Source organism: Phyllobates terribilis, unplaced genomic scaffold, assembly GCF_046119375.1.
Source record: "Phyllobates terribilis strain yellow unplaced genomic scaffold, ASM4611937v1 Scaffold_11__3_contigs__length_659146591, whole genome shotgun sequence".
NCBI classification, from domain to species: domain Eukaryota; kingdom Metazoa; phylum Chordata; class Amphibia; order Anura; family Dendrobatidae; genus Phyllobates; species Phyllobates terribilis.
The window spans coordinates 190,115,605-190,137,924 of NW_027362771.1; the positions used below are offsets into that span (position 1 = coordinate 190,115,605).

At 45.1% G+C, this 22,320-nt stretch overlaps 1 protein-coding gene across 5 annotated transcripts in view; it reads right to left on the reverse strand.

Annotated features, from left to right (window-relative positions):
* Positions 1-22,320, reverse strand: part of ST7 (suppression of tumorigenicity 7) — a 124,064-nt gene that overhangs the window by 44,871 nt on the left and 56,873 nt on the right. For 4 of the 5 annotated variants that reach the window (XM_073651909.1, XM_073651908.1, XM_073651907.1 and 1 more), the window contains exon 2: positions 728-810. In XM_073651909.1, the coding sequence (XP_073508010.1) occupies positions 728-810 (83 nt within the window). Of the gene's footprint in view, positions 1-727; positions 811-22,320 lie in introns of those variants that run through there. The other variant, XM_073651911.1, reaches the window with a different exon arrangement.

Here is a 22,320-nt window from a genome sequence, read left to right on the forward strand (position 1 = left end):
GGAGGAAGTATGGTTATGTACTAGAAAATTCCATTAACTAAATTGTGGCAAATACATTTTTTATGAAACAGCAGAATGTGATAAATTCTGTATGGGATAGTATGCGGTTTCTCTAAATTATAAGAAAAGTCATCAAGGAGCTCAATGGCCTAAGGCTAAGTGTTTTTATATGGATCATGGAGCACAACTTCTAGAAGTTACTGAAAACTTATTTTTTTATTTTAATGAATTGCAAGGAGGAACTTTGTTCTTGTCAGCCATTGTCATTTCTAGGTACACTGGGTTAAGCCTGAGAACTTGGTCACAAATGTTGAGAATTCTGCACAAAGTAAAGTCTCATTCATAGCATGGAATCCCTAGAGAAGGGGCGTTAGATTTTAGTTTCTAGACCAGGCTTATATTGGACTTCCGAGATCCGCCATTTTGGTAAGGTGTGGATAGTGGTAACCCGCACACTGGGAGTACAGTGCATGCAGACAAAAATGGCAATAACCATGCACACATAACTGTGGTTTTTGTAACTAAAACAGTACTTAGCTGGTTATTCCAAATTATTAATGTTATAACACACCATGATTGTGTTGTCCTAACAGGCAGATACGTAATCAGCATTGTGGGAAAAGACTATTAATTGAAATGTCTTTACGATAGCTGCCCTAGTAAAAATTACCAGCAAAAAAACAAAACATTCATCATATTACAGTAAAAGAAATATTGCTTTACTCACCAAAATAAGTCCGGAGATGAGGGAGGATGTGCCAGTCAGAGCAACGTAAAATTTAGGTGTAAGCGTGTTCAAAAACATACTCACTAAAAGAGAAAAAAAACAATACATTTATCTAGGAACGGGTGTATGATTTGTGCAGGGTGTAATGCTCAGTACAAATCATAAATGTGACGCCCTTTTATTGTCCATTATCACAAAGTGATAAATCATGGATGTTATCAATCTCTAGCTTACGTATACCTACTCTACCTACTACTTTGAATGTTAAGTAATCAAGCTCCAATTACTTCCCTAAAAGTAATAAAAGAGGAAATGTGATAATAGCAATTATCTATAAAAAATACAGAATGTTCCATTCAATTACCAGCAAATGTATTATGATTTACATCAATGTTGGATATGTTTGGCAGATCATTTCAGATGTAAAGGATATACAATTTTTTTTTTGAGTATTTCACTTATAGGCCAGTGATATTCAGGTGGGAATAACACTTTATGCACCATTTGCAGTGTTTGTCATGTGTCTAAACTGTGAAATCCATGAGTCCGTTAATAAATTCAGAAACCGTTAAATGTATTTAGTGCGAAAAACCCTCTATCGTCTACCTGGGAGGATAGGAGCTAAATGTGTGATCGCTAGGAGTCCTCCAAAAAGAAGTGGTGTGATCACAACACTACTCACCTCTATGGGACAGCCCTATAGAAGTGTATAGAGCAGTGGTCACTCCTGCAAGTTTGTAGGGAAGAACAGGGGAAAACTGCAAGTGAAGGGAGGAAGAAAAATTCCAACGTGATATTGTCATCTTTCTACCCAAGAGGGAAGATACAAAATTCCTGTACCTTCCATGGTTTTCAATGGCGTTCAGGTACCAGAACCCAACCTTCCACGGGTCTGCTCATCCCTACTTTTGAACTTTATGAAGCCAGAGAATGTCCAGAAGTTATATTTTTCCTCCCAACCGACCCAGTTTATAATAGACTAGACATCCATATAAAGGCTTCAGGACAAAATCGTCAAAAAAAAAAAAAAAATCTGAAAAAGTGTGATTGATGACATTCCACTGGGGCACTTTAATATCAACCCTTCTTTGCCCCTCAGGCACCCCCAATCATGTTAAAGCGCACCAGTTACCTACCAAGTCACCTGCTATATGGTGCTAGCATTACTTCATAGGGCACATTCTAATCTGTTTAAAGCTGTATTAAAATGTAAGCCAATTACTAAACCACATTATCCGGTTTTATTTAAAAGGTATTTAGCAGCTTTTGTTCTAAACTCTCGACAGATTTCTTTTGCTGCTTGGAGATTCTGTTATAAAGAAAAACTTGTGAAATGTATTCTTTATTTTAACTTAAGCCCAATATTTTTTTCATTGGACATTTACACAAAATTGGAATTGTCTAATGAAACCGATTGCTTACAGTAATCTTGAAGAAGACACTCGCTAAACTGAAGCCAGAGTCCGTTCTCCACTTGTGGTACACCCCAGCACACTCCTAAAACATCAGTGTGCGGCTTAGAAGCAGTGCTTCAGACGTTGGCTGGATCGAATTAAGAAGGCTTCAAAGTTTACAGTATGGGCAATTACAGCATGAATACTACATATGTGACCTTAAAATGGAAACCAGGGCTGCATAAAAATAATATTCATGTTGCTGTTATTTTACATTGTAAAATAAAATAACTGTTCAAACCAAGCACAGGAGCTTGGTGCATCTTTGGTGTTTCCAAGCAGTTGTTCCAAATACTTGTTTTCCAGCCGTCTGTCCCCTCTAACTCTTATAAAGCTAGAGCTGTCAAAGAAGAAAAAGATCGATGGAAAAGAAGACTAGCAGGTGCATGGAACCGCTTGCCATACTGAGGGTGCACCGAGCATCTGCTCTTGGTTTGAACAGTCATTTTGTGCTGACAGACTCCATTCAAGTTATAGGTTAGTGGTAATCAGCAACACAAACAGCGTACAGAGACATCAGTCAAGTACCTGGTTCACACTAACCAATGACTGCGTGGTCTCCCTAGAAACCCCAGATCCTACACCTTATTAGGTTGTAATGAATTTCAATATGGCAATTGATGTAGATGTATAAAAGTTCTGCAGTATTGAGGTTTTACTTCTATAGCATGGCAAAAACCCAGACTGTTCTTTCACGGAGAAGCAACGTTTTCGGTGTCATCAAAATTGAGTTTCAGATATGAAACATCAAATGCCCCCCCCCCCCCTCTTGCACCTTATTACGCAATAAAATGTACATGGGGTATGTAAGACATTGCTGCAGAGAAGAGCAGTATTCACTTGTATACTCATTAACAAGAAAGGGGAGAAAACCTGCAGAAAGAAAAGTAGCTCATGAATTTTGTAAGGGATGAAACCTAAAATTGGAGGATCTCCTTCACAAGTTGAAAGCTAAAGTACATCTTAAGAAGTTAGCACACCACCTGGAATTATCTGCTGTAGCGCAAACCAAAATTCTTAGGGCGAAACAGCTACATTTTTACAAAATGCAGCACAGAGCCTGCAAAAGCTACTTCTATAGACATTAATGTTTCCTACATTCCACCATAATATCACGGAGGGTAAGAGAATAACGACATGTAACTACACCTAGTTCTACAAGTATAGCAAATTAGCCTGAGCACCACAATCATATTCAGTTACTTATTCTGCATAAAATATGTATGAAGAACAGCGTGCTAGACCTGCCGTACAGGGCACCAATTTACACCATATCACTAGCCATGGTGCAACAGACAGACAGATTGCGGTTAATAACCTCTCCACAGTAGAATTTACTAAAAACTGATAGTCTTATTGTCCCTCTAGCAAGAAAAAAAATATTGGTAACTGAAATAGAGAATTTGTGCCTACTTCTATTTTAGGGATAAATTCACATTGATTAGTTCTCCATATATGGGTACATGCTTCTATACATTGGGAAAGGTTCCCAGTGTATGCGCTGACATTACAAAGGTTTGACCGCTGGGATACGCTGGGTCCCTGCAGCCCCAGCTGTATGAGGAGTTGTAGTACCCTGCGTGGTATATACAGTGCCTACAAGTAGTATTCAACCCCCTTCAGATTTAGCTGGTTGACACATGCGGAATTAACTTGGCATTGTGACATTTGTACTGTAGATCAGCCTGGAAGTGGGAAATGCACTGCAGCAAATTTTGTTTTTGTTTTTTTGTTCTGTTTTTTTTTAAAAACGTTAAAAGTTAATTCAGAGTGTCATTTATTATTCAACCCCTCAAACCACAAGAATTCTGTTTGGTCCCCCAAAAGTATTAAGAAGTAGTTCAGGCACCAATAATAATGAGCTTCACATGTGTGGATTAAAGATCTCTTTTTCCAGCCTTTTCTGACTATTTAAGACCCTCCCCAAACTTGTGAACAGCACTCAGACATGGTCAACATGGGAAAGACAAAAGGAGCATTCCAAGGCCATCAGAGACAAGATCGTGGAGGGTCACAAGGCTGGCAAGGGGTACAAAACCCTTTCCAAGGAGTTGGGCCTACCTGTCTCCACTGTTGGGAGCATCATCCGTAAGTGGAAGGCTTATGGAACTACTGTTAGCCTTCCACGGCCAGGACAGCCTTTGAAAGTGTCCTCCCGTGCCGAGGCCAGGCTTGTCCGAAGAGTCAAGGCTAACCCAAGGACAACAAGGAAGGAGCTCCGGGAAGATCTCATGGCAGTGGGGACATTGGTTTCAGTCAATACCATAAGTAACGTACTCCACCGCAATGGTCTCCGTTCCAGACGAGCCCGTAAGGTACCTTTACTTTCAAAGCGTCATGTCAAGGCTCGTCTACAGTTTGCTCATAATCACTTGGAGGACTCTGAGACAGACTGGTTCAAGGTTCTATGGTCTGATGAGACCAAGATCGAGATCTTTGGTGCCAACCACACACGTGACGTTTGGAGACTGGATGGCACTGCATACGACCCCAAGAATACCATCCCTACAGTCAAGCATGGTGGTGGCAGCATCATGCTGTGGGGCTGTTTCTCTGCCAAGGGGCCTGGCCATCTGGTCCGCATCCATGGGAAGATGGATAGCATGGCCTACCTGGAGATTTTGGCCAAGAACCTCCGCTCCTCCATCAAGGATCTTAAGATGGGTCGTAATTTCATCTTCCAACAAGACAACGACCCAAAGCACACAGCCAAGAAAACCAAGGCCTGGTTCAAGAGGGAAAAAGTCAAGGTGTTGGAGTGGCCTAGTCAGTCTCCTGACCTTAACCCAATTGAAAACTTGTGGAAGGAGCTCAAGAATAAAGTCCACATGAGACACCCAAAGAACCTAGATAACTTGGAGAAGATCTGCATGGAGGAGTGGGCCAAGATAACTCCACAGACCTGTGCCGGCCTGATCAGGTCTTATAAAAGATGATTATTAGCTGTAATTGAAAACAAGGGTTATTCCACAAAATATTAAACATAGGGGTTGTACAATAATTGACCCACACTTTTATGTTTAAAATTTAATAAAATTCAACTGAGCAACATAACTTTTTGGTTTGTAAGATTTATGCTTCTGTTCATAAAACCTACTCTCGTTTGCAGTTTGAAGGCTCTAACTTATTTGCATCTTATCAAACCAGCTAAATCTGTAGGGGGTTGAATACTACTTGTAGGCACTGTAGATTTTATCTTGAAGTCAATGGAAGATGTAGAAAACCATAATGGTTGCACTCTTTTGGCCATACATTTGGACATTTTTACAAAACACCCCACCTATGAACACTGTTTGTTGTGAGTTTCCGTGGAAAGATCACTATTTCTCAGTGCACAATCTGGTGATTGTCAGCCCTTACATGACTTCATCTAATTTCCCCATCTCATACACTTAAGAGCTATTTTATAGGAAGCAACGGAACCTATTGGTAGATTTTTAGAGTATGTGGAAAAACCCGAGAACTAGGAGGAAACACAATCAACAGTTTGGAGTTTCTATAAATCATGTTCAACCTATTTTCTAGCTGTAGCTGTCTGGCCTATAATGTAATGATTTTACCCCCTATGCCCTCCAATAATGAGGTGGTGTAGCTTCCGTTTTGTATACTCAATCTCTGCTATAAAAACATCCAAGACACAGCTCCAATATATCTGAAAAAAGCTACATTTCTTGAGACTTCACATGACTTTTTATAACACTGCCCGAACTTGGATATTTATGCTAAAATTTGCATTCACAAGAATGCATTTGTAGTCGATAGGGAAAAGGGAAAATGGAAATGTCAGCTTCTTTAAAATTAGTCTCTTGTGGAATGGTTAACCTAATTCTAAAGAACACTCAAGGGCACAGTACAGCCGAGGCAACAATACGGACTTACAGCATACATGTGCATGTGTAGCACCCTGAGGATTCGGCTGCTACAGGGGTATTACACCTCAAGCCAGAGGTGTGGTATTCCACTCCCGGGTAAGGATGGAGTGTGGAACTGAGCTCAGTAGGCTGCATGCACTACATACATCCCATTTCCGGGGGACAGATCAATGGTACTCCCACTAGGTATATGTGCAGGTACGACAGTGTCTGTCCCTGGCTGGAGTGGGAGGGGGGTGGAACATCCCAGTAGTGTAGGGGCAGATAGGGGGAGCAGTCTGGGAAATGCTAGGAGCTCATTGGGTGCTGGTCACCTGAGCTCACACATAGAGGGAGTATATAAGGTGGGCACCATCTTAGGACAGGGTCTTTTGTAGAGTCAGAGGAGCAGAGCAGAGAAGCTCAGCCAGAAGGGCTGACAGGCAGTTGTGGTTCCGGCTGGGCCCAGCTCCAAGGCCAAGAGAGAGAGAGGAGTCAGAAGGACCCAGAGAGAAGGAGAAGGAACCCCAAGACCCCAGAATACAAGCAACAGGGTGAAGGGTTGGCACCTAGGGTACCGGATCCCAAGCTGGCAGAGAGAAAAGCACACCTTAGCCAGAGACCGGAGGTCGTGGGCAGGATCTGCCACGACCCTCACCAAATCCACCAGGAAGGCAGACCAAGTATAGGGTCAGGGAACCCAGAAGAGGTGTACCCACCAAGAGACCCGAGGGAGCCGGACATAGGTGGATCCCTGGTGAGAACGGCCAGAAGAGAGGGAAAGTCAGACAGGAGCTCAGGACCACGCTCCAGAACTGCCTGGGGGTTAGCCGAGTCCAGGACCTGGTGGACGCAGCACGGCTCGGGTGGTCGCTTCAGGCCAGAGTGACCATAAGAACACCCGTAAGTAAAAACCCCTGAACTGCACAGCCCGACTCTGAGTCTTCTTGCCGATTCATCCTGCACCTGCACAACCACCATCCTCTACATCTGACCCCCTGAGGCTATACCCCTCCCGTTGGGGGTTATACTACCAGAGCTGCACACACACCACCAGCCTCAGCGGACCCTTCTGCAGCGGCGGCCTTGTGACCGCAAATCAACGGGTGGCGTAGTCGACATTAAGGACCTTTAACAACATCTGTAAAGACTGCCACACACTGAGTTTGACACCCTGGGCACGGACCGGGTCACCGCCACTCGGAGACTACAACCCCCATCTGATCCGGCTCCGGGTAATCCCCAAACAGCACTGGCCCAGGGGGCGCGTCAACTTTGGCGTAGTCGGCAGGATTTCGTGCCCGCAACAACCGGGTACTGCGTGCCTGAAGAAAAGTTCGCATTTACCTCAAAAAGAAGTCTCCCGCCGATTCCAGAGGGTCCCCGCCATGGGACGCCATCACGGATCGTTTCCCGCCGGTTGCCCGCCATCTGCAGCTTTTTCCCGCCATCCACGGAGTTTCCCGCCACTGGGAGACGATTCCCGCCATTTCCAGAAGATTTCCCGCCTTGGAAGAGCAGACGCCATTATGGGCGTGCCAGAGGGTGGCAAGAGGCCACCTCCCATCGTGGGCCAGGATCGGAAATGGCGCCAAAAGTGGAAACCGCCCCCACCAGCAGAGACTGTGATGATTGATATGTCCATCAGCGTGAGAGAACTGCCCCTGGAACTGACAATCACAAAGTTGCCCCGGGACCACCTTCAATGTGGGCGGAGACAGAACAAAAGAACGAAGATGGGTGCAGCCTGGAGGAGTCTGGAGAGAGCGCACCCGGAGACAAGAAGTCTGGAGAGGAGTCCAGAGAAAGCGTACCCGGAGATGGAGGGAGAGACAGGCAGCACCGACCCAGTGGTCAGGAGCCTGCTGCAAGCAACAACCCCACTAGGCTTAGTGGAGATCCTAGCACAGCTCCCCCGAGACCGGGAGTGTGCACAGACCGCGCTGGAGGGCCTCGCACGGAGGATGGCCCAGGTGCAGCAAGACACGCTGACGGAGTGGAGCCGTGAGATGGCCCAGCAGACCGGAACCCGTCAGCGGAGCACGCCACCCGAGACGAGGAGACAGACCGCCTCTGAGGATGGTGCAGGAGGAGTGAAGGCCGGAGACGGCGCCGAGGAGGGAGCTGAACGGACGGAGGCAGGTAAAGGGGACGTCTCTACCCCGAGCCGAGAAACCGTGTACCTGTCCCAGCTCCCCGTCGCAGAGCCCGAAATTCCCCCTGCCGTGCCCGTCGCTGCATCGTCACCGTGCCAGACTAGGCCTCAAGCAGAAGCCGCGGCCGCGACCCCTGTGACGTCATACGCCTCGACCCTGAGCGCGGCGAAGCAGGAAATACCATCGGCCTGGTCGCAAGGTCTAGTACCTCCGGGCGCCGCAATTCCAACAGCGCCCCCTACCTCCGCGGAGCCACCGGCCTGGTCGCAGGGCCGAGTAACCCCGGGCGCCGCCGTCCTTACGGTGCCCTTTACCTTTAGGGTGCCCCAAGCCTGGTCGCAAGGCCTGGTCAACCCGGGCGCCGCTACCATCAACGCGCCCTCAACATCTCGAGTGCCGCACCTGGGCGAAGATCTATTTGCCCAGCACACGTGCCCGGATGGGCAGCCCTTTGTATGGCCCCAGGAGTACTACCAACTGGAACTCCAAAGAGCAAGGCCCCTGTGCGAGCCCCTGATTCCGGCTCCGAAGCCCGTCAGAAGAACCCCGCTCCCGCTAGAAGAAGCACAATTCGAGTGGGACCCCACTGGAGGAGACCTCATGGGGTTCACTCAAGAAACGCGGGCAGCCGCAGCAGAGCGAATGGAGTGCTGCCGCCAGCAGTTGGCAGCCTTCGAGCAAGAGCGGAAAGAGAGGCGGATCCGTGAGCAGCGGCTGCAGGAACAGAGCGCAGGGCAGAAGAGCCGGACCAGGAGGAACCCCCGTGCAGCTCATGGTCCCCGTACCACCGGGACTGTGATTAAATTCAACCTGCAGCATGGGTGGGGTTTCATCAGGGATCATCACACCCCCGGCGACGTCTTTGTCACCCGCAGAGACGTGGAGTCCCATCTGCCGGAGGGACACAGAGGTCGTGACCTATATGTAGGGGACGAGGTCACGTTCACCCGGCACAAGTGTGCCAAAGGACCCTACGCCCTCCATGTACACCGGCTGACGGAGGAGGAGCTACGGTGTGAAGAGGAGCAAGAGGACCCGGACGGGTCTGAAGGAGGAGCAGGAGTACGCCGTCATTAAAGTACGGTAAAGAGACTGTACATAGTTACCCGTCAGGGTATATGCCATGCTGCTAACTTAAAATAAGGTCCCCGTTGGGACAAGTGTGAACTGTTCCAGTGTGTCCCATCTCCCCACAGGCTGAGGACTGTGAGCAGCCATCCCTTTTCCCCACTGGTCGAGGACTGAGAGCGGCCACCTTCCCTTGTATATAGTTGCGCTTTCTAAGGCGCCCCCTACCGGTTTTATAGGAAACTGTTGTTTTTACTACAAGAGACTGTTGCACTTTACCCGGTCACAAGTTGCACCGTGGCCGGAGGAACAAGAGTGTTATTTATGAAAAATGTTTATATGAAAAAGTTTTATGCTGATAGTATATATATTGTTTTATATGTTTATGTTTTATGAAAAAAATTGTATGTTTGTGGATGTTTTTATTCTTTTACAGCCCGAGGGCGTGCTGTGATTTACCAGGGGGGAATGTAGCACCCTGAGGATTCGGCTGCTACAGGGGTATTACACCTCAAGCCAGAGGTGTGGTATTCCACTCCCGGGTAAGGATGGAGTGTGGAACTGAGCTCAGTAGGCTGCATGCACTACATACATCCCATTTCCGGGGGACAGATCAATGGTACTCCCACTAGGTATATGTGCAGGTACGACAGTGTCTGTCCCTGGCTGGAGTGGGAGGGGGGTGGAACATCCCAGTAGTGTAGGGGCAGATAGGGGGAGCAGTCTGGGTAATGCTAGGAGCTCATTGGGTGCTGGTCACCTGAGCTCACACATAGAGGGAGTATATAAGGTGGGCACCATCTTAGGACAGGGTCTTTTGTAGAGTCAGAGGAGCAGAGCAGAGAAGCTCAGCCAGAAGGGCTGACAGGCAGTTGTGGTTCCGGCTGGGCCCAGCTCCAAGGCCAAGAGAGAGAGAGGAGTCAGAAGGACCCAGAGAGAAGGAGAAGGAACCCCAAGACCCCAGAATACAAGCAACAGGGTGAAGGGTTGGCACCTAGGGTACCGGATCCCAAGCTGGCAGAGAGAAAAGCACACCTTAGCCAGAGACCGGAGGTCGTGGGCAGGATCTGCCACGACCCTCACCAAATCCACCAGGAAGGCAGACCAAGTATAGGGTCAGGGAACCCAGAAGAGGTGTACCCACCAAGAGACCCGAGGGAGCCGGACATAGGTGGATCCCTGGTGAGAACGGCCAGAAGAGAGGGAAAGTCAGACAGGAGCTCAGGACCACGCTCCAGAACTGCCTGGGGGTTAGCCGAGTCCAGGACCTGGTGGACGCAGCACGGCTCGGGTGGTCGCTTCAGGCCAGAGTGACCATAAGAACACCCGTAAGTAAAAACCCCTGAACTGCACAGCCCGACTCTGAGTCTTCTTGCTGATTCATCCTGCACCTGCACAACCACCATCCTCTACATCTGACCCCCTGAGGCTATACCCCTCCCGTTGGGGGTTATACTACCAGAGCTGCACACACACCACCAGCCTCAGCGGACCCTTCTGCAGCGGCGGCCTTGTGACCGCAAATCAACGGGTGGCGTAGTCGACATTAAGGACCTTTAACAACATCTGTAAAGACTGCCACACACTGAGTTTGACACCCTGGGCACGGACCGGGTCACCGCCACTCGGAGACTACAACCCCCATCTGATCCGGCTCCGGGTAATCCCCAAACAGCACTGGCCCAGGGGGCGCGTCACATGACTGCTGATATTTGTTCACCTACTACCCACAGGAGAGATACCCTGCACAGCCAGAAAAACACAGGTACAGGCATATTATAATCCAGACATATTTAGTGTAATAAATATATTATATATATATATATATATATATATATATATATATATATATATATATATATATATATATATATATATATATATATATATATATATATATATATATATATTATATATATATATTTTTTTTTTTTTTTTTAAACAAGGATTCACAGCAGCCCATAGAACAGTAAGGGGACCACCATTTTTTCCCACTTTGGTTTCAGTGTAATGCAATAGGTACCTTGAAATGAAAGCTGTATATTTGTCTAGAACATGAAATGGGTATAGACAACGTTCTGGTCTCCCTGCGGCTGTTTGGAGTCAAGCTCACAGCACTAAGCAACTTTAAAAAGATCCTATTCCAATATTTGTAGTATGTGTAATATTATTATTTATTTTTTTTTTTTTTATAACTGTAATTTTTATTAAAATTTTTCACATATTTTTAGGAAACATAGAACACAGAGAAGTCATTCACATTTTCATATCAGAGAAAACACTTAGGCCTCCAACAGGCCGGCCCATTAGAGATCACTTTAAAGCTTTCAAATTCAAATATCTGATATGACATCCATTTTACATAACAGTCCATGAAACACAAAGAAAAAAAAAAGACAACACAGAGAGAAGGAAGGGAAAGGAAGAATGATATAGACAAAAGATCAAGAAGCAGTTGGTCATTCACTACGCTGCGCCCAATAGTAGTCCCATGGGGCCCATACTGTCTCGAACATCTTTGCATTAAGACTTGCGGTCAAGGACTCCATCCGCCTCACATCACAGACCCTAGCGTAGTACTCTTGTCTAGAGGGTGGAGAGTCCCTTTTCCAGCAAAGAGCAATCATGCATCTCGCTGCTGTCAACAAGTGGAGGAGCAATTTGGAAGAATGTCTACCCATTCCCCCAGGGGTCACATTGAGAAGGAAAACAGAGGGCTCCAGAGAAATCTCTGTAAATAGCACCTCCTGAACCAGTTTTCTTATCGTTTCCCAAAAGGGAACTATTTTGCTGCAGGTCCAGAAAACATGTGTCAGAGTGCCGACAAATCATCCACATCTCCAGCATATACTCGGGACCTGCGGGTTCATTTTATTCAGGACATCCGGCGTATGGTACCAGTGCATTAAAATTTTATATAGGTTCTCCTTGTATAGGGTGCAAATTGATGTCTTAGCTGCTTTAGACCATATTGTCTGCCATGTCTGATGGGAAAGCCTCCTTCCCAAGAATCCCTCCCAACTTAGACATATAGGGGTGCTGAAAGATGGGTCCACCCCCCGGTGAATTGATTATTTTATATACATCCGAGATCAACCCCTTGGTAGAGGGACCTCTCCTGCACAGCCTCTCAAACTCCGTGGGGATGGACACTTTATATGAGCCAAACAAGGATCTTGAAAAATACTGAATCTGTATGTACTGATTGATTATTTAAAAGAAAGTTTTAACATCACTCTAACTGATGTATTACTAAGGTGTTTCTGTCCACTATATCCGCAAATCTAAATAATCCCGCATTGATCCAGGGGTGAACCATCGATGATTCTTGGCTCTGAGGGAGCAAAGGCTCAAAGACAAACGATATCATCGGGGAGTGTTTAGAAAGAGGAAATCTCCTACAGGTGTCCCATATGTCTCTAGTGAATTGCATAGGGCCCAGTAAAGTGGTTTGGAGTTTAACAGATTTCTCAGACCACAGAAGTGAATTCGGATGAACTGGGGCTATCCATAATTTTTCAATTTCTGTCCACTTATTATATGCCCAAAGGGATGACCACGAAGGAATCCTTCTCAAGTGAGCCGCCCAATAGTATTTTACCACATCCGGGACCGATAACCCCCCCAGCTCCCTCCCCAAGATCAGTACCTGCTTGGAGATTCTATGCCTCCCATTATTCCATATAAACTTCATTATACAGGATTGGAGAGCCCTCAACTCCCCCATAGGAACCCCAACTGGTAGAGTTTCAAAATAGTAGTCGAGTTTAAGAATAAGGGACATTTTCACCGTCGATATCCGCCCCAAAAATGAGATATGAAGATTGGCCCACTTGACCATAAGACCCTTCAATTCTTTAAAAAGGGGCGGAAAATTATGAGCAAACAGGGTCCCATAGTCTGACGTTATGTTAATCCCCAGATATTTGATACTCTCTGACTTCCACCGGAATTTGTAATTCAGTCTAAGATGATCTAATTCTTCATGGGGAAGGTTTAGTGGAAGTGCCTCTGCTTTTTTTAGAATTAATCTTATATCCTGAGATCATGCCATATTCCCGAAGTGTCACTTTAAGATTAGGGAGGGTGATATGCAGATTCGTAAGGGTCAGTAGCACATCGTCTGCAAATCGGGAAATTTTAAATACTTTACCGTTACCTCCACCCCCGAAATGTCAGGATTAACTCTTATTGCTGCCGCTATCGATACAGATGGCAAACAAGAGCGGGGATAAAGGACAGCCTTGCCTTGTGCCATTTGCTATAGAGAAACTGGGTGATACACAATGGGGAAGTTTAATGGACGCCGTGGGAGAAGAATAAAGGGCCTTTAGTGCTGTTAGAAAAGCACCTGATATCCCAAAAGTCTTCACTGTCTCAAACATAAAGGGTCAATTAAGGCGGTCAAAAGCCTTTTCAGCATCAAGACTGAGGAGAAGCGCCCGAGACTTATTCCTATTGACCACATCCACAGCCCTCCTTGTGTTGTCTCCTCCCTGCCTGAAGGGCACAAACCCCACCTGATCCTTATGAATCATGTGCGGAAGCCAGACAGACATTCAGTCTGTTTGCAAGGAGACGGGTAAATATTTTTTAAGTCCGAGTTCAAGAGGTCTATGGGCCTATAGTTGGCACAGTCAAGGGGATCTCTACCAGCCTTGTGAATTAACACCAAATATGAATGAGACAGCGAGCTAGGAATCGGGGTTCCAGTCAGGAAGGAGTTAAAAAGGTCAACCATATAGGGGAGTAGTATATCCGCAAAAGTTTTATAATATAGATAGGTCAAACCGTCCGGGCCTGGTGACTTACCCAGGGGCAAATCTTTCAAAATGTCAGTTAATTCCTCAAGAGTGATCTGTTTGTTAATTGAATCTTGTGCCTCCATCGAAAGAACTGGTAGACTAATTTTCCGAAAAAAGCTGTCTGTCCATCTCTGATCGCCAATATTCTGGATTGCCTGCCAGTGGGTCCTGAAGATTATATAATTTCTTATAAAATTTATAAAAGATATTTGACAATTCCCCCGGGTCATAGTGGGTAGTTCCCTCATCGTCTCTAAGAGCCTGAGGAGCCGCGGCCACAGAGCGATCCCGCAATTGCCTAGCCAACAAGGTATGGGCCTTGTTCCCTTTTTCATAAGATCTCTGTTTTGAAAATACAAGCATCTTCTCCACTTTACGGATGGAGAGATCCTTCAATTTGTCCCTAGTGGCCAACAGCTTCCTCAGAGTCCCAGTTGACGGAGAAGAGGCAAATCTACGTTCCAGAAGGCGAATCTGAGAATTAAGATTTGAGAAAAGTTGCCTTGAATTTTTTTTTAAATCTCGCTCCCTCTGCAATACAACACCCTCTTCTTACCGCCTTATGCGCTTCCCACAAAATAGGAAGGGAGGGCACAGATCCCGAATTTAGTTCAAAATACTGGGTTAAATGATCTGATAAAGATTTTCGAATACAGGGATCCTTTACCAGAAATTCATTCAGTCGCCAGTGACAGGCTCTGGAGGAACTGAGACGCAACTTTAAGTTTAATATTACCGGCGCATGATCCGACCATGTTATGGACCCCACCTCCACATTCTCTAGCATTTTAAGTGTGACAATATTAGCAAAACAGTAATCGATTCTGGTAGGAGTCTGATGCGGATTTGAATAAAAAGTGTAAGCTTTTTCTTTGGGATGATCTATTCTCCACATATCAAAAAGGGAATTTGCCCGGATCAATTTTCTAAATTCCAATGATAATCGGGACGAAGCAGCAGATGGAGGGTTCCCCCTCAAGGCAAGCCTATCATTTATTTCTGAGAACGGGATATTAAAGTACCCCCCGCCACCAACAATGCCCCAGGCTGCAGCCGTCGAAGGCTAGCTAGAACCTTGTGAATAAAGGGTATTTGGCCCGAATTTGGGGCGTAAATGTTGCACAATATTATCGCTTTGCCCTGAAAAAAAGCCCTCCAGTATCAAGAATCTACCTGCCAGGTCCTCATGAGATTTAGAGATTTGAATTGGACATAAAGATGATATAAGTATGGCCACTCCACCCTTTTTATTATTATTGTAGGCAGAAGGGTAATGATGCGCCGCAAATCTAAATGTCCCACTCCGGTCATAATGCGTCTCCTGTAAAAAGGCAATGTCCGCTCTCTGAGCCTTCAACTCCTGCAGTGTGAGAGTTCTTTTTATAGGGGAATTAAGCCCCTTTACATTCAAAGTGATCAACTTAACCATTGCTAGTGAGAAAAGGTGAACTACTGCTTATAATCATACTCACTGACAATCGTTGCAGCCTCCCGCCCCAGAATGACCTGCCATGGAGCTTCATGAATGACCCCTGCTCTCTTGATAAGGAAAAGAAAAGGTAAAAAGCAGGGAGGGGAAAGACAGTGGGATGCGGGGGAGACACAGACTGAAACAAACCAACATAAAGAGAAAACATGTCCAAATATCAATACAGATCAGAACAATTTTCCCAAGAGTAACTCTAGGAGAACGGTTGTTACCGTGGCACAAGGTGAGCCCACTAAGTTTCAAAAACGTAGTATGCAGTTAAGGGAAATCACAATGTCCTTGCTATCCAACAACCCTTTGGAAAAATATATTGGAGGGAGTCCAGAAAAAGGGAAAAAAAAAACCTTCCTGTGAGACGAGAAACAATAACCAAAATCCTTGTCCTGAAACCCAAGGAACCCCACTGAGCATTTATAAACAGGTTGTCAAAGTGACACTTTAAAATATTCATTCATTTAAGGCATAGAAAAATATCAAAAACATAAGTATTTCAGAACTTAACGTTGAGTACCGGCTTGTAAGTGAAAAAGAGCGATAAAGACAAAGTAAACCCTCTAGCGAAGCTGCTTATGCTCCGGGTTTTACAGTCAACCATAGTTATTCTTATGCACTCCAGAGGATGGGCCCTGCGAGGTGTCGTTCCCTCTTTGCCCCGCCTCCCCACCTTTTGCCATACGGGAGGTGGAGCCTCCGGGGGGAGAAGATAGTCCCATTCCGGAATATTCGGTGCCGTTAGTTGGAGGTCCCCACAAAACTTGGCCAAATCCCCCATAGAGCGGAGCGCTGCCGACACCCCATCCCTGTGAGCCATTAAAGCAAAGGGGAAGCCCCATCTATAGGGAATCTTCTTATCCAGGAGCATGCTGAGCAGAGGTTTAAGATGCTTGCTCTTCTGCAGGGTAATTCTAGACAGGTCCGGGAAGAGCTGGATGTCCGCCCCCTATACTTTATAGCTTTCTGTGCTCTTGCCTTGGCCATTATCTTTTCTTTCAGCTCAAAGTCATGCAAGCAGCATATTACATCCCTCGGAAATGCTGTAGCACCTTTTGGCTTCAAGGCTCTGTGAGCTCTATCAAATTTGATCGAGGCAGGCTGGTTATCACCCAGGATGGAGTTGAAGATCTCCTGAAGTATAGCTCTGAGATCCCCCCCCCACCTCTCCGACTCTGGGAGACCCCTCATCCGCATGTTGCTTCTTCTTCCCCTATTATCAAGATCTTCAATGTGGGCATGCATCTCCTGCATCACTGATTCTTGCTGGGTGGTCACTTGTTGTAGTTTGGTTACATGAGCTCTAGTAGTATTATGATCTTCCTCCAGTATTTCTATACGATTTGCCAAGTGCCTCAGGTCTTGTCTCACACAAGCAATCTCTGACCTGCAGGTATCCTCGACTTCCTTTATAAGGTTTTTGAAGTCCGTCTTGGAGGGTAAATGCTCTAGGTACTTCTGCCATGGGGGGGTGGGGGGGGGGGGGAGCACAGGACTGCAGGCTCCTAACCCCCATTCATCCTCAGTACAGCCAGGGGAAGACGACAAGTCTCCACCCCCTTTACCATGGACAGTGAAAATATTCCCCTCTCCTTCAATCTCCCCATCTGCCAGTCTGCTCCTTTTCCCATGGGAATGCATAGAGAAGGTCCCTCCATCTTCTGATGGGGGCTGGGGATGATCAGCAGCACATGCTGTTATCTGTGCAATTGACTGAGGGGAGGGGGGCTCTGATGTGCACCTCATGTGAGCTGCAACAGTCTTATTTGCAGAGGAGACGACTTCCACAGCTCTGCCTCGGCTTTTTGCTGTTATCTGCCCCAGCAAATCCACATCAGCAGGGGCTGCAAGCTGAGATTGGTTCCCACTTCCCTCACCTCTGTGCTCTGTCTGAGGCTGCTGCAGCCCGGTCTGTTGCAGCCAAGATGGCTCCGGGACACCATGAGGTGCTGAGTCTTTCTGAAGAAAGGTGTCCAGTGCGGTCACCATCACTGGCCTTGGAGTGGATCCCGGTGTCCTAGCACGTCGTGGCCCCATGTGTGCTGTAATTGAGGTGAAAATTCCAGCACTCTGCCTCTTCTATGCCCCCATTGTGTTCAGCTCAGCAGGAGCTCCTCACACACACTTCCTCTCACATTGAGGTCCTGGCCACGCCCCCCGTAATATTATTATTAATAAACAACAAATAGCAAATTAGAAGAACTGTATTGGATTTCTAATTGGGGCTATGTCGCTTACCTCGTGTACAGGGCATTGCAGTAGTTTACTGTAGATATCCACAGTTACAATCACTAACAACTGACACTATATAAGTGGTCGTAACCATGGATACATAATCAGAAGAACTATACTACATTTCTAATTGGAAATATTTGCTAATATTACTACACCAACTACATTTTGGGATAGGATCTTTGAGATGGGAATACCCCTTTAAGGCCAAAGAGGACATTTGGAAAAGCTTTTTGCAGTGATTCTATAGTAGCACAGTATTAAAGTCACTTCTAGTGATTCATGCCATTATAGCAGTCAGAGAACTACAAATATAGTAGTTTCCAGCATGATGACTGCAGTGTGCTGTGGAACATACCAGTGCCATTTGCGTAGTGCACGGCTTCTTTACCGTGAGCAGCATGGTGGCTCAGTGGTTAGCACTGCAGCCTTGCAGGACTGGGGTCCTTGGTTCAAATCCCACCAAGGACAACATCTGTAAGGAGTTTGGATGTTCTCTCTGTATTTGTGTTTCCTCCCACACTCCAAAAGACACACTGATAGGGAATCTAGATTGTGTGATGATGTCTGTGAAGTGCTGTGGAATTAATGGCGCTTGTACAAGTGAGTGGCATAAATAAGGAGTATGGCTGCCCAGTGAGCACGATAGAGCTTGGTGCCAGCCACATTGGCTGCTGCAACATTTGTACGTGAAACCTCATGACGACACATGGTTATTGTTCCCTGAGGAGTCATTAGACATGCCATTTAGTTGTAACCATTGGATAAAGTGGGATAAATCTGGTGCTCATAAAAATAGCAGGGTTGTGGCGTCGGTAAGCCAAACCTCTGACCCCTCAATTTCCCTGACTCCACAGCACAGCCTCACTACTGAGCATGTACTGTATAAAGTGCAGCACAGATTCATCTCAACTAAAGGCCTAGATCATTAGATCAGGAATAGGACATTTCATAACACTACCAAATTCTTATGAAAAAAATATTCCCCACAAACTGCATTGTACTACTGTACCCAATTTATTATAGATTTCAAGAGTCGGTCCATTTTTATGCAGACTCCAACTCCACAGCCTTGCAAAATAGGAAACTCTACTGCAACATGAATTAGCTCTAAAATAGAAGACGATTACACAAAAACCCTAGTGGATCAATTGTAAACAGCCCAAATAGGACAGTAGTCCTACCGTGTCTGTTTTACTAAATACTTGTGTACTTCACAAAATAAAAATTCTGGAATCTTATATGGCATTCTGCGTCATGCTGGTAACTGTTATTTCTACCAGGAATTAATGACTTGTGAATGTCCGTGGGCTGCTCCTGCCAAAGGCACCTAGGATCTCTCAGGACTGGCACATCGGTTCATAACAAAAAAAAGTGGAGTATTTTTTGCAGGTGACAATCAGCTATACCTCTACTTCCATGGGTAAAGATTCAGAGGTTCCCTGTAAGTAGGTTTACTCCATAAATTAAGGCTACGGACCTATACAGAAAGAACGTACACAAAGAACACAAACAACTCTACAGCAATCTGTCATACACAAGTAGTCATTTACAGGAATGTTCTGGCTGAAAAACAATATACCTTTTGCCCATAGGGAAATAGTGTAATCTGAGAATTTGGACAGTTGCAGCATATGGCAAGTCTCGGTTGTCAGACATGTAAATTATAAAGTTAGTATGCAATTGAATGAATATTTGGGAGTCAGGACATTTTCAACTTGTCTTTAATTACTAAAAAGGCTATTCATACAATCTAAAAGTTATCCCATATGCCAAAATTGGGGCTCTGGATTCAGACAACTGGGCTCGGTCTGGCCTTAAATGGAGTGGAGATGCATATGGGGGTCCCAGCGGTTAGACCTCCAGCATTCAGTTAATTATTGCTTATGCTATGGAGGGGGGGGGGGGGGAGGGATAAAGGGTATTCCATGTATTCAAGTTAAGAACGCAAATTTTTCACTTATTCACCACCAGTTTGCAGTAAAGTCCACAGGAGAATTTGAGGCAGATTTTGTATTTCCTGGGGTCACACCCTAAATCAAGTATTTTATGGTTAAACAGAATTTAAGACCAGAAGCAGCAGATCATTTTTAAAAAGCTTTAGCACTGGTTTACCACCATTGGTGAGGCTCACTTCAGCTGGTAAGGGCGCAAAAATAAAAAAATAAATAAATATTGCGGAGGCCATGTAGCCGAGGTTTACAGGTTATTTTTTCCATTACTGTCGTCTATTTCCAGAACGTTTCTAGTGTGCCACAAACCAGATGGTTCTAGGCTGTCACCTTTGGTGTTATTAATCATTACAACAATATCATTGGTTGATGGATTTATGATACATAATTTATGGTTATGCTTTATCCTGCGCAGATGTCTTGGGAGCTAGGATTTATTAACATGACAGTGAGGAGGAGACCTGCCCACGTTCACCAGTTTCATTACACAACCTGATTCTGGTAAATTTCGTTAGAGATCACCTAAGAGTTGCTAAAGAACCAGGGATTAGAGCTGGATTATATGATCCATGTCATACACTGCTCCCAAGTGGACGGTGAGCCTTCATAGTCTGTCCTCATTTGTGTGTAACAAGATCACAATGCAAATCAAATGGGAATACTTTCATTTCACACAAGACATGAGTGAATTAGGGAAAAAAACAAAACAGTTTGTGCATTGGATTATGTATCCGTCTGATGCAATATATTATACATGGATTTATGGCCGTACAACTTTCAAGGAAGCCCTGATTCAGAATGTTCATTCTGCCAATATTTCAGCAAGAAGTCTCTTTTCACCTCAAAAAACAAACAAAAATAATTTTCAAACCGACACTCAAAAACTTCTCAACAGAGCTCAACGTGCTGCAAAGTGGCATTTATTTTAGGTCATAATGACTCTTCAAAATATCGAGGACTCTGGACAGGAGGGCAAGAGAGAACCAATGGTCTGAATAAAAAGCCTAATGACCCTTTTAGATTGCAGATTACATTTATAAGTAAATGGGAAAATGTCTAAAGCGTAAAAGGGAGCCTCCCTCAAGAATTAGAGAGCTACAGCAATCATTGGTGGGCCCTTTATTTACTGTTATAATAGGGTTTCTACGTTAGGACAGTCAAAAGCTGGTTGAAAGTGCAGAAGACTGTTCACACTACATTTTTCTGATTCAGAGTCCATGTTATTCCGCACCTCTTTAGGGGGTATACTGAAGTAGGTCATCCAGATCTAGGCCAATAAGATATCCTTAACCTTGATGTGTCAATGGAGCCCAATGGCTTGGCTGGAGCTCAGGAACCAACCAGAAAGACCCAGTGGTCACAAAAATTACTGCACTTCACCAAGACCTATTGGGCATTACCAGTTTACTTATTTTTTGCCATCTTTATAAAAAGAAGCCAAGAAACTTTAAGGGACAACTGAGGCAGACATTTAAGATCAGGTTTTATTCCCTTTACTACGAGAGGCGAAATAAAGCCAGGATGTCAGAGGCAACTCTGTATGGCCACCAGAGTGTGATCACACATGCACATCAATAGCAAATCTGTTCATTTTCTGTGTGCGCTAAATTGTATGTATATTTGTCATGAACACCGCTCACCTGCTGGACACGTGACTGCAAAAGGGGGGACTCCACTTTACATCGCACTAGGCCAACAATGAGCTAAGCGCACCCTGTAGCTAGTTTTCACATCCACAAGACATATCTTGCTGCCACCACTCACCATTTTGATAGGCCACCAGGAGGTCCGCCCTGTAACCCACTAGTACATATGCACATCCAACTTTCCCAATCAGCTGATAGGTAGGGATGAGCAGACCCATGGAAGTTTGGTTCGGGTACCAGAACTGTACCCAAACCCCAGTGAAAAAAAATGGGGACCTAAACTTAGGAGCTCAACAAAAAAAACAGTGCTTTAAAAAAAAAAAAAGTACCAAAAAGATGGAAAAAAAAATTAGTTTGGAGAGGAATTCTTTGCAGAGCAGTCACTGCAGAAGTTTGGGCAGATCTACAATTCATGTTGTCTCTCCTCAGACAATAAGTTTTTTCTGGATGATATATTATAAAGGGTCTCATCCAGACCCCTTATCCTGGTCAGGAGGATGGCTCATTGTATGCAAGGAAATATGGGATAAAGATTCTAATTTTGTCAACTTTTCCCACAGGAACCTCTTAGTGGAATATTATAAGTGCCATATTTTTGAGCATACAGTAGATTTATAAAGTTTATACACCCATGTTTAAATGCCAGATTTTTGCCATAAAAAAAACCATCATACCAATAAGAATCATTTCAGAGTTTTTTCCACCCTTTAGGTCATCCATAAATTGTACAAATCCATTAAGAAACAAGTTAAAATCATTTTGAGGGGGGAGTGGGAGCAAAATAAATTTAAAAGTTAAGCAAATTATGTGGCTGCATAAGTGTGAACACTCTTATATTTGGGGATGTGGTTGTGTTCAGAATTAGACAAATCACATTTAAACCACCACTCAGCATTCTTTTTTTTTTTTTTCAGCACTGGAGTGGTGCTTCTAATCTAAGTTCCCTGCC